This window comes from Cebus imitator, unplaced genomic scaffold (genome assembly GCF_001604975.1).
Source record: "Cebus imitator isolate Cc_AM_T3 unplaced genomic scaffold, Cebus_imitator-1.0 Scaffold365, whole genome shotgun sequence".
Lineage (NCBI taxonomy): Eukaryota > Metazoa > Chordata > Mammalia > Primates > Cebidae > Cebus > Cebus imitator.
In genome coordinates this window covers 2,198,739-2,211,031 of record NW_016107680.1, presented here as the reverse complement: position 1 = coordinate 2,211,031, position 12,293 = coordinate 2,198,739, and the positions used below count along the sequence as shown (strand labels likewise).

At 43.5% G+C, this 12,293-nt stretch overlaps 1 protein-coding gene across 2 annotated transcripts in view; it reads right to left on the bottom strand.

The window, feature by feature from the left end:
- Positions 1-7,111: 7,111 nt before the first annotated feature.
- The window catches only part of KLKB1 (kallikrein B1), a 26,270-nt gene continuing 21,088 nt past the window's right edge, over positions 7,112-12,293 (bottom strand). For both annotated transcript variants that reach the window (XM_017507000.2, XM_017506998.1), the window contains 4 exons: positions 11,317-11,492; positions 10,003-10,098; positions 8,167-8,306; positions 7,112-7,537 (listed from right to left, as the gene is read on the bottom strand). In XM_017507000.2, the coding sequence (XP_017362489.1) occupies positions 7,346-7,537; positions 8,167-8,306; positions 10,003-10,098; positions 11,317-11,492 (604 nt within the window). In that variant the 3' untranslated portion in view covers positions 7,112-7,345. The remainder of the gene's footprint in view (positions 7,538-8,166; positions 8,307-10,002; positions 10,099-11,316; positions 11,493-12,293) is intronic.

Here is a 12,293-nt window from a genome sequence, read left to right as displayed (position 1 = left end):
CTTGTCTTAGATAGTTGTAGAACTTGATTTTGCGTGTGCAATATGTCTGCTAGCCAAAGCCGCACTTAACCAGACTTTCACCTGTCCGCTGTTAACCATTAATTCTAGCTTACCTTGAATCCCAAAGTCTAAAAAGAAAACATGGAAAGTCTAATGGACTCATGGATTTGCAATATAGTGGAGGGAGGAGACTTTGGCTGCTGGGGGAGGTGAGGTGGGTGGGAAGCAAAGGAACTGCCCCTGTGTGCCTGGCTCTTGTGAGGTCAGTTTCCTGCCAGGTAACACTGACTCTCAGAGGTTATGCAGATAGGATTTCTTCTAAGGCCAAGCTTTTTTTTTAAAAAAATTTATTTTCCACTTGTGAACAGTAAAAGTCTATTTTTAAAAAACAGAAAAATAAGAAGCTTTTTTTAACTCTTTTTTATTGAGACCAAGTCTCTCTCTTGTGCAGACTGGAGTTCAGTGGTGCGGCCTGAGCTCACTGCAACCTCCTCCACCCAGTTCAAGCGATTCTCCTGCCTCATCCTCCCGTGTAGCTGGGACTACAGGCACGTGCCACCATGCCTGGCTATTTTTTGTTGTTGTTTGTTTGCTTTTTGTATTTTTAGTAGAGACGGGGTGTCACCATGTTGATCAGGCTGGTCTCGAACTCCTGACCTCAAATGATCTGCCAGCCTTGGGGTCCCAAAATGCTGGGATGTCTTAATCCCCCCACCTACCAAGTTGTCCATAAAAACTCTGCTCCCCAGGTGTTAGGGGAGACTGATCTGAGTAAAGATAAAACTCCAATCTCTGGCACAGATCCGAATGGAGATCCCAGGATGCAAATCTGAATGGGGAGCTAGGAAGCAACAAGTCTAGAGGCCACATGACGGTCAACAAAAGCAAAGCCGGTCTCATCTCTGAAGGAAAGGGTGGTTTTGTCTGGGAGGGAGCCTTCCAGTGGTAGGGCCTGTCCTTTATAGGCAGGAAAGTTGGTGAAATAATTTTTGGGGAGTTCACATAATTATATTTCCATGAAGGCCTTCCCTTTGGCCTTGAAGAAGGTCTGAAAGTGTACGGAGGGCATATTGATCCACGTCTGCTGCCATCCAGACCTACTCCCAGGTTGACGCATCATGTGACTTGAGCAGAACCAGTCTGTGCACTGCCACCAGCCATCTGCAGGTCTTTGGTCAAGCTGCTGCATCTCTCTGGGCTTCAGTTTCCTCATTTAGAACATAAGACACATACTAGTGCTGAGGATTTCTGTGCGGTCCCCTAAAAAAACTTAACAATGGTTTTCAGTACGCCTGATTTGAATACATTTTGGAGAAAGATAATTTTATGGTTCAGAGGAGGCTCTCAATCTTTCATAGAAAAGCAAAATAAGCTCTTGTGTTTATAAATGGAATCATAGTTTTTTAAAAAAATTGGAAGATCAGGGGACAGGGAAATAAGGGAATGTGAACTGAGAACAGGTCTCTTTGTAAAGTGCTGAAGAACTGTGCTGATTTCAATCTGGAAGGCATTTATCGAGATATATTTATTTGATCTATTGCCATTTGACCTATCTTGGCATAAAGAGTTCTTAGCTGTTCTTTTGAGTTTCCCATTTAAAGTTAAGTACACTCCAGCTACCCAAAAAGTGCATATTTATGATGCATTGTTTTTATGAGGCTCAAACATAAAATGGCAAATTATTGCCAAGAACGGCTTTCACGGAAAATGAATGTGTGAGATTATATGAGGTCCTTGTAGCTTGCGTTGTTTACTCCATGAAACCTCATCTCTCTTCTTCAGCCTCAATAAAAAGAAGATAAGAATAACTCTCCAGCCCTATTGAGAGAAACAAAAAGGCTCTAAATAAGAGAAATGCTTCATTGCAAAACCAAATAATATTTTCCTAAATTTGATTTGGCTAGTTACTGAAATCTTTAAAGTCTTTGAAATAGTATCGTGATTCAAAAAAATTTTGTCTTTTCAAATAACAGAAGAATTTTTTTTTTTGAGACAAAGTCTCACTTTTGTTGTCCAGATGGGAGGGAGTACAGTGGTGTGATCTCAACTCACTGCAGTCACCGGGTGACCCTCCCACCTCAGCCTCCTGAGTAGCTAGGACTACCGCTGCACGTCACTCTGCATGGCTAGTATTTGTATTTTTTGTAGAGACAGGTTTTCACCATGTTGCCCAAGCTGGTCTGGAACTCCTGGGAACAAGCGATCCACCTGCCTCGGCCTCCCAAGTTCTGGGATTACAAGCATAAGCCACCGTGCCAGGTATAGAATAAACGTCTTAACTACATAGACACTCTTCGAGATTAAATAGACTTTTCTTTTAAACTGACGATACTTATTCTTTTCTTTTCTTTTCTTTTTTGAAATGGAGTTTCACTCTTGTTGCCCAGGCTGGAGTGCAATGGCGTGATCTTGGCTTACCACAACCTCTGCCTCCCAGGTTCATCCGATTCTCCTGCCTCAGTCTCCCGAGTAGCTGAGATTACAGGCACGCACCACCACACCTGGCTAATTTTTTGTATTTTTAGTAGAGACTGGGTTTCTCCACGTTGGTCAGGCTGGTCTGAAACTCCTGACCTCAGTTGATCAGCCTGCCTCAGCCTGCCGAAGTGCTGGGATTACAGATGTGAACGAACTGCGCCCAGCTCAACCATAGATATTCTTAAAAATATATTTTCAACTAATGCATTGCAGTTTAAAATTCTGATGTCGACTACTTTTATCTTAATTTTTTCCAATGAAATAAAATGTTTTTGAACATTTGAAGCCTGATGAAAATCAAGAATAACTAGACAAAGTCTTAGGAAGAATCTAGAAGTTAGTCTGCAGAGACCCAAGGACAAGTCAGAAGTTGGGATTGTAAACCAAAAAATGCGTGAAATAAGTCTCAGTCAATTTAGAAGGTTTATCTTGCCAAGAATAAGGATGTGCCTAGGACCTAGTCTCATAAGGTCCTAAGGACATGTGTCCAAGGTGGTCAGGGCCCAGCCTGATTTTATACGGTTTAGGGAAACATGAGACATCAATTAATCTGTGCAAGATGTACATTGGTTTGGTCTGAAAAGGTAGGACAACTTGAAGAAGGAAAGGGGACTTCTAGGTCGTAGGTAGATAAGAGACAAATGGGTGCATTCTTTTGAGTTTCCCATTAGCCTTTCACCAAATATGCAATTTTCAAGAATAGTCACTTAGTCTGGCTCAGTGAAACAATACAGCAAAGCAGGCACTTGTCTCATGTGAGCAGGGAATGACTTTGACTTCTGCCCATCCTTTTTCCACAGGGAATTTCCTTGTGGGCAGATTGTGAGGGACGTAGGTTTTTAAAATCTTCGTCGGTATCTTATTTGGGAATAGAATGGGAGGGAGGTTTGCCGAATGCAGTTCGCGTCTTGACTTTTCCATGTGACTTGTGATTTGGGGGGCCCCGAGGTTTATTTTCTGTTCAGTGGATCATGAGTGAGAGATGTATTGGACTTTTTGTGACCGAAAGCCTTCTGCGTGGGACAGGGGCGGCCACGGCAGCATCAGTTCACTGAGACTCCTTCTCAGGCATGGCCAACCAACTCTAGGAGCTCCTTCTCTCTCCCATCAAAACTTGCTTTGAAAGCAGACATAATAAAAAAGAAGGAAATGATTCCATTTGCAGCAGCGTGGATGGAACTGGAGGTCGTTATGTTAAGTAAAATAAGCCAAGCACAGAAAGACAAATATTGCATAATCCCACAAAAGTTGATTTCATGGCAGTAGAGAGTAGAATGGTGGTTGCTGGAGGCTGGGAAGGGTGTGCAGGTCGCGGGTGGGGACCCAGAGAGGTTGGTGAATGGGTACCAACATAGAGTTAAATAGAAGAAATACGCTCTAACGTTTGATAGAAGAGTAGGGTGAGTATAGTTAACAACAATGTATTTTAGTTTTCTAAATAGCTAGAAAAGGACTTGAAATGTACTCAGCACATAAAACGGTTGGGTGATGGATATCCTAAATACCCTGACTGCATCATTACACATTCCATGCATATAACAAAATTTCACATGTGCCCCATAAATATGTACAAATATAATTATCAAATAGTAAAAAATAAAGGAAAAGACAGGGCACAGCTTGCCGTGTCCTACAACCCTTTTCTTGCTGTTCCTGAAATGTCGTCTTTTCACTACAAGGTTTTAATGCTGACGTGAGATTGGGGTTTCTCAACTCTAGCATTACTGATATTGAGGGGAGATAGTAACTGTTTTGTGAGGGGCTGCCCAACACATTGTAGGATGTTTAGCAGCACCCCTGGCCTCTGCCCACTACAGCCAGTTGCATCCCCTCTCCCGTCAGGGACACCAAAATCGTCTCTAGGCATTGCCAAATGTTTCCTGAGGTGGAGGGAGGGCACATGCTCCCAGCGAAGAACCACCAGTGTCAGGTGACAACCAAAGTGACAAATGACAGTTATAAATGGTCTGTCATCTTGCATCCTTCTCCTACTGAGAGGCAATGGGATATTGACAAGAAGACACCATCCAGAATAGGAATGACGAGCTTCGTTCCAGCTCGGTCCTTGCCAGTAACCCTTGAGATCATCATGTTACCGCTTCAAGTCTCCATTACCATATTTTTATAATAAAGACGTATTGCCATTAGCCATTTACTAAATGCCCATTACATGCAACGTGAAAGAGAAAGCCTTCCTAGGAGCGGCTCACAGTCAAGTAAAGCAGACAGACGTGAACAATAATTGAAAGGAAAAGTTCCAAGTTGGCATGAGGGGTTCCCATGCTGTGGCAGGGACTGTGGCAGATGTGGGAGCCCATGGCTGGCCTTGGACCCAGGTGGCTCATGCACGTGCTTGCATTCCACGTGTACACTGCTGCTGCAGGAGGGCAGGGCCAGCTTTCAGGATTGGCACTGCCACCAGCCTTTGTGGGGCAGAGCTGCCAGTAACCCAGGCCTCCTCCCTGCACCCTTCCCCAGTAGAGAAGTCATCCCAGCCTCTCATCTTCTTAGTCCATTTCACACCGTTTAGTCCCACGAGGCTACAACTGCGTGAGGGCGCCTCAGTTACTCCGTGTATCAACACATGGCGAGTCATCAAGACACCATCCCAGGCCTACTGGGCTTTGACTGACGACTTTAAAATGATAATTTATGCCTGGGGAAAGTTCCATATTTCAAAACTCTCTGTTTTGCCAAACTAGGTCATTCCCTGACCAACACGGGCCAAAGGTTCACCCTGCAAGCATTCCAAAGTCCTGTTCCAACACCATCTAGAACTATCAATGCTCCAAGACTGAGATAAAAGAGTTTCATTGCAAAGCATTTTTTCCCTTTTGAACATTAGAAACATCCACACGAAACAAAGACTCATGTCTTCACTGCGGGCAAAGGCAAAAGTTGAAAAAGTGCGTTTTTAAAATCATTTCATGGAGTCCAGCCAGATTTTACAAGAGCCATGCAATTCTCAAGTAAATTCCTAACCCTTCAGTTTCAGGTCCCCCCTATGCTCTAGCCCAGACCTGCTTTCCTTCAGCCTCTCCACCTGTCTTTGAGCAGGGGTTCCCAACGCCTGGGGCACAGACTGTTAGGAAGCAGGCGGCAAAGCTGCAGGTGAGGGGCAGGAGGCACAGGAGCAGGTGAGGGGCAGGCGGCACAGGGGCAGGTGAGGGGCAGGTGAGGGGCAGGCGGCACAGGGGCAGGTGAGGGGCAGGCGGCACAGGAGCAGGTGAGGGGCAGGCCAGCACGCGTTACCACCTGAGCTCCGCCTCCTGTCTGTCAGCGGATGGATGAGACGTTCGCAGGAGCTGGAACCCTGCTGTGAACTGCGCATGCGCGGGATCCAGGCTCCTCATGAGAATCTAATGCCTGATGATCTGTCACCCTCAGACGGAAACGTCTAGGTGCAGGGCTCCCACTGATTCTACATGATAGCGAGTTGCATGATTATTTCATTACATATTACAATACAGTAATAATAGAAATAAACTGCACAATACATTTCATGCACTTGAATCATCCCCAGTCTGTGGGAAATTGTCTCCACAAAACTGGTCCTGGTGCCAAAAAGCCTGGGGACCTCCGTTTTTGAGCATTGAAGGAAAAACTCAAACTCTTTCAGAAAACCTCACTTTTCTATTTTTCTACTTAACTTACATAAAATTTTGTAAACGGCCAATTCTGTGTACATGTTATCCAGTTTAACTGAGCTGAATCAAGCAAGCTGTTATCAGTTATGGTAAGCCTTAGATGAGGAATTTGTGTATTTGTGTTGCATAAGGATTTTTATCATCCATTCCAAAGGCTACTATAAATTTACAAGTCTGAATTTTATATTTTATGAAATAATTTATACCTAATAATTCTTCCATTTTTCTTTCTTTCTTTCTTTCTTTCTTTTTTTTTTTTTTGAGACAGAGTCTCAGAGTCTCACTCTGTCTGGAATGCAGTGGTGCGATCTCAGCTCACTGCAGCCTTGACCCCCCTGGGCTCCAGTGATCCTTCTTGGGGAGCTGGAATTGCAGGTGTGCACCACCAAGCCCAGCCAATTTTTGTATATTTTTGTAGAGATAGGGTTTCATCACATTTCCGAGGCTGGTCTCAAACTCGTAGACTCGAGTCTCCCAAACTGCTGGAATTACAGGCTTGAGCCACTGTGCCAGGCCTAAAAATGCTCCTTGAATTACTATTGTAATAGCCCAGATCCACTGAGCCTCCAGGGTTAATGCCCTTTGCAAAGCAGATTCCTTGCCTACCACGAAGGCTGTGCAATGCTGCAGCGCCTCGAGCTCCTCGGCATGCCGCAGTAGCCAAGTTAGGAGGCCCAGAGGCAAAGATGCCCGATTCTCCCATGTTCAGGTAACTGGTTTTTTTCTTATAAGAGTGGGCGTGACACAGGTGTCCTCCCTTCCACCCAGCAGAACAAAACCCAAGCCTGCTAGCTGTTTGCTAGCTCTTTGCCCCAGTGGGGTTCAGTGGCCAAGCAGGTGCAGCACGGCACGGAAATGACATCTCTGAGATCTACTGAGTTCCAGAGGAAGCAGTGCAATTAGAGTGATCCCAGGCGCTGTGCTAGAATCTGCAACCACTTACTTTCAGTTCTGTTTCGCAAACAGAAGAAAACACTTTCTAATCATGATCTTTTACCATTTATTTCACAACACGCAATCATGGAGACGTTCAGTTGCAGCCTTGCAGTACCAGCTCCCAGTTACTGAATGCTGAGAGCTGGCCTCAGCAAGACGCTGTCCTTTGTCCTTATGACAGGATGCAAAGTAGATGCCACTCTCCATGCTTTGCAGATGACCCCCAGGCTCAGAGTTTGACTTGAACCCAGGTTGTAAAAATCGCCTCTACTCTGGGCTGTTCCTCAAGCTGGTGACCGCATCCGAGCTTTTCCATCACTGCCCTGCGTTTTCTCTAAAATCCAGCCCAGGTACTCAGCGACTTTGGTGTAGACACCAGGTTGCTCCCTGCGGGCACAGCCTTCGCCCCAGCTGGTGATGCCCACCAAATGCCACATTCCGTTGTGTTTGCAAACTAAGGGACCACCTGAATCTCCCTGAGTCACAGTGGAAGAATAAAATGTTACAACAGAACGGATTCAAATAAGTGACCACCTCTAAAATTCTGTAGCCCACTACACAACCCCCCCCACACACGCACACAACCCCTCACACATGCACACAAACCCCCCCACACACACACAAATCCCCTCCACACACGCACACAAACCCCCTCACACACGCACACAAACCCCCTCCACACATGCACACAAACCCCACACACACACACACACACAAACCCCCCCACATGCACACAAACCCCCCCACACACACTTTCTTAAAGTATCTCATGTGCCTGCATTTTTTGTATCCCCTCTTCTATTCTGAAAAAAATCTAACAAAGACATTTGTATATCCTCCGACAAAGAAGTTTTTATATTTTAGTACAATTATTGTATGTATATTTGTCCCTCTTAAATCAGTGCATGCATAGACTGTGACACCTATAATAATATAAATATGAAATGTATTATATATATTCCATTTGTTAAAAGTTGCTTATAATTTATCCAATCATTTGTCTCTGAATTTTTTTAAAACTATAATAAATTATGCTATTGGAAAATATATTTTGAAATGAATTTTCTCAGGCAGCCTACTGTGTTTTTACAATCTCATGCATTACCTTACAAGCGTCTTTTCCGCCTTCTTTATAGCCAGCGCAGACCATCTGTTTGGTTATTTTATAATCTTGATATCTTTTCTGACATTCTTCATTTGTCACCAAAGGAATAGTTACCTTTTGTAGAATATTTTGGATTTCACCTGTGAAGTAACCAATATACAACTTCAGAGGGAGGAAGCACAATAAATAGTAGATACGGAAATAAGTTTTAAAGTGAATCAGAGCGGTGCACTTTTGATAAGGGCTATATCTTTTAAAACAATTAGTAAAAATTCGGAAGGTAGTGTTACACACACACACACACACACACACACACACACACACAGAGGAAAAGAGAGAGAGAGAGGGCACCCTGTGCTGTTCTCTTACTGCCTATGTGATACCGGGACACGCCCGGCACCCTGGGCTACCAGAGACCCTCCTTCCATGTTTTTGGCTCCCCCCTCGTCTCAGTAGCAGTCCCCCAGAAATCCCATTTTATATTTATCACCTACAACAATCCAAAAGTCTAGAAGTTCTTACTTTTCATTTTTTTGTTTTATATATTCAAAATTATAATTTAAGACTATATCATTTCTGAAAACACCCTGAAGCCTTTGGCAACTGAGGGGTATTTTGTTTTTGAGTAAATGCACGTGAGCCTTTCCCTTGGAGAACCATTAATTTACAGATCATTTAAATGCTACTCATGTTCAGGTTTCCCTCGGATATATGTTGGGAGCTTTCATTGCTTGGTTAAGATTACTTTTAATTTCTTCTTGTCTCAAATTACCCATAAAAAATCTAAAATGTGAATTACTTGAAAAAGGACTGAATCGGGAAAGATGGAAAGTTTGGCAAGCTACTCTCTTTTGTAAAGAATGACTCTCTTTACAAATAGTACTCTCCATAGTGTCTATTATGAACATAATTTTGGAAAGAGAGACTGGTCTGCTTCCTAAAAAGTTCAAGGGCCATTGGAACACTCCAAACACCCATAAACAGGAATTGTAAACCTAAGGTTTACAGAAGGAATTCACATGGTTTATACATTTGAGTAGAGAAAAAGTATTCAATTGCAGTAACCACCAAAGGAAGCCTGCCTCTCCCTTCAGTTATAATGGAGACAACAAACAGAGCAGTATTAGTGGTACCTATGACTCTGCCATCAACAGACGACAAATCAACAAATTACAGATCGTTTCATATCACATTTCAGTTGTGGCAGATAAGTGAAAATGCCAGTTATGCTCACCACTATTTCAGAAATACGACTGGTATTAGACTAACTTGCTATGCAGTAGATTAATAAAGAAGCGTATGTATTACTATATCACCTTTAAAAGTATTTTGATAACTATCTTGCACTTCACTTGGTTTCCTCTGAGATCCTGCATATTTTATTTAAACGTTTAAAACTATTACTCGGGAAGTGGATCACAGGCTTCCTCCGATGGCAGGAAGGGCGCATGGAAAAAAAAGACGAAGAACTGGCCACAAAGAGAGATGGCACAGCTGCCTGTGCTCCTGGCTGTTAGTGTCAAGGGAGAACGTGGTTTTGGGAGATGGGAATGCTATTAATACTGAGGACCGAATGTGCTTGCCCAGGCTTGTCAGCCCTAGATGGACAAACCCTTCATGCAAAGTCAAGCACATGATCTTTATAATGAAGTAAGATGCTTAAAAGTCTCTCTAAAAAATGTTTCTCAAGCCAAAGCAAAAATACATTTAAAAAAATAACTGAATAAATATTTGGGAATAAATAGGTAGGAAAGATTAAGAGTCTAGATGTAATTTGAGACAGAGCTGATTAAAACGACCTACTCCACGTATTTCAACATGTATGATCTGCTATACCTTTTTCCTTCGAGAAGCCCCATCCGGTTATCCAGCAGTTACTATAAACTGTACTTGTGTCACCTTTGGAAGGTAGGCATACTGGTTTTTGGAATTCTGAAACATAATTTTTAAATTAGAGTTTGGTCAAGTAAACTTATGGATATAGACGTAAAAAAATGCATCTTTTTCTTTTTCCGTCTTCTCCTTCTACAGAGTAGCACCAAGAAGAACTCTTTTGCTTTCTGTTTAACTTCTAAGGCTAATGACTCAAGAAAATTTGTCACCACCATTTTTCACATGACATTTTTGGTGTTATAACTTCCTGAATTCAATTTTTAAAACCTAAATCTACAGTCAAAAGCATGCAGAAGTTCCTGCATCTTACCCTGTGTATGCTATCCTTACTAGTCACAGCAGAGTGTCTTCACTGCTTCAGGCATTAAGTGCTTTAATATATTAATTATTATAACAAATCCAGGAAGAAATTATCATCCTCATTTTACAGACGAGGAAATTCGAGGTGTGAAGAGGTAAAGCACCTTGCCCAAGTTGTCACATAATTGTCTGTGTGTAGTGGCGCAATCTTGGCTCACTACGGTCTTGACCTCCGGACTCAAGTGATCCTCTTGCCTCAGCCTCTTGACTAGCTGGGACTACAGGTGCACATGACCATATCGAGTTAATTGTTTTTTTTCTAATTTTATGTAGAGACGGGTCTCACTGTGTTGCCCAGGCTGGTCTCAAACTCCTGGCCTCAAGCATTCCTCCCACGTGGGCATCCCAAAGTGTTGGGATTACAGGTGTGGGCCACCATGCCCGGCCATTAATGTTATTAGATGCGGTGGGTATTCAGCTCCTGGGAGCAATGAACCTCCAAAGGCAGCACCTCTGATTACGATTCTCTAGCCTTTCCTGGGCTTCTCTCTTTTCTACCCAGGTTACACCTGGAAGTTGATATCTGGTCCCACCTGCCCTCACACATTTCTAATATCCCTAAGCCCAAAGCAGTGGCAGTTATGCTGCTCTTATCAAAGGAAGCCCAGTGTCTCTTCAGGTGGCAAAGATGTTTCCTACACCCATTATTTCAATAACCTGCATGCAGTTGTATTCTTCCCTGAAAGAACGAATTCACATTTCTTGCTCTTTAAGTAGAAGAGATTTCATGGCCAGCCGCAGGGCCTTTGCTGCCTGTGCAACCCTCACCTTTCCCTCCACTCCACCAGTCAGAAAGTAACGACAGTCTCTCTAGATCTGTCCCCTCGTTCAAACTGATATGAAAGGGTCAACCAGTACCATTCTGCCATCCACCGTCTTCTTCCATATGCTACATACCAGTGTAATTCAAAGGAGCCTGGAGTTTTATTAAGGCAATATCATGATGCTCTTCTGAGATTTTATAGTTTTGGTGAACAATAATCTCTTTTATTTGTGAAAAAGGTGTTTCTTTTGTAATGTCTGACAGATTTAAAATGCCACTATAAATGCGCCAAACATCCGGTAAGGGCAGCCTAGGAGAGAAGCATAAATACCCATTTGACACTGGGAAGTCCTTCCTGCTACAGCTAGTGCTCGACTTACAACCATGATTGGTTCTGACAGACCGGTCGTAACACGATTTGGTCGTAAGTTGAGTAGGCTATATGCACGCGGAGATGGTAGTGCTCTGGAAGCTGGCCCGCACTGTCGTCCGCCCAGCTGGGCAACGTTTGCGCTGCCAGACGCGGAGCGGTCGTGGCTAGCGATTGTGGTTGTAAAGTTGAATGGTCGTACGTTGCATAGGTCGTAAGTCGATCAATGCCTGTATATTGTTCTCCTATCACTCTCTTTCAAAGAGAACTGGGAAGGAAATACTACACAGGACATATTTTTTCCTACCTAATCTCCCCTTCCAGTAATTTGCCGTCACCAATAGCAGCAGCAGAGAATCTCTGAAGATTCTATTAAAAAACTGAAAAGTGTACGTTTATGTAATTATATCATGCTTCGTGCAAGCGACAACACAAGAACGTTGTTGCCTCATTTTTGAGAGACACTGTAGCGAGAAGAGACCAGCAATTTATCACAGGAAAATTAAGCTTAGCTCAACAAAACTGCACCTAATGGCTTCATTAAAATTCAGAGCTATCCTTGGTGAAACCCCGTCTCCTAAAAACTGCTAAAATTAGCTGGGTGTGGCGGTGCGTGCCTGAAGTCCCAGCTACTTGGGAGGCTGAGGCAGGAGAATTGCTTGAACCTGGGAGGCAGAGTTTGCAGTGAGCTGGGATTGTGCCACCACACTCCAGCCTGGTGCCTGGTGACAGAGTGAGACT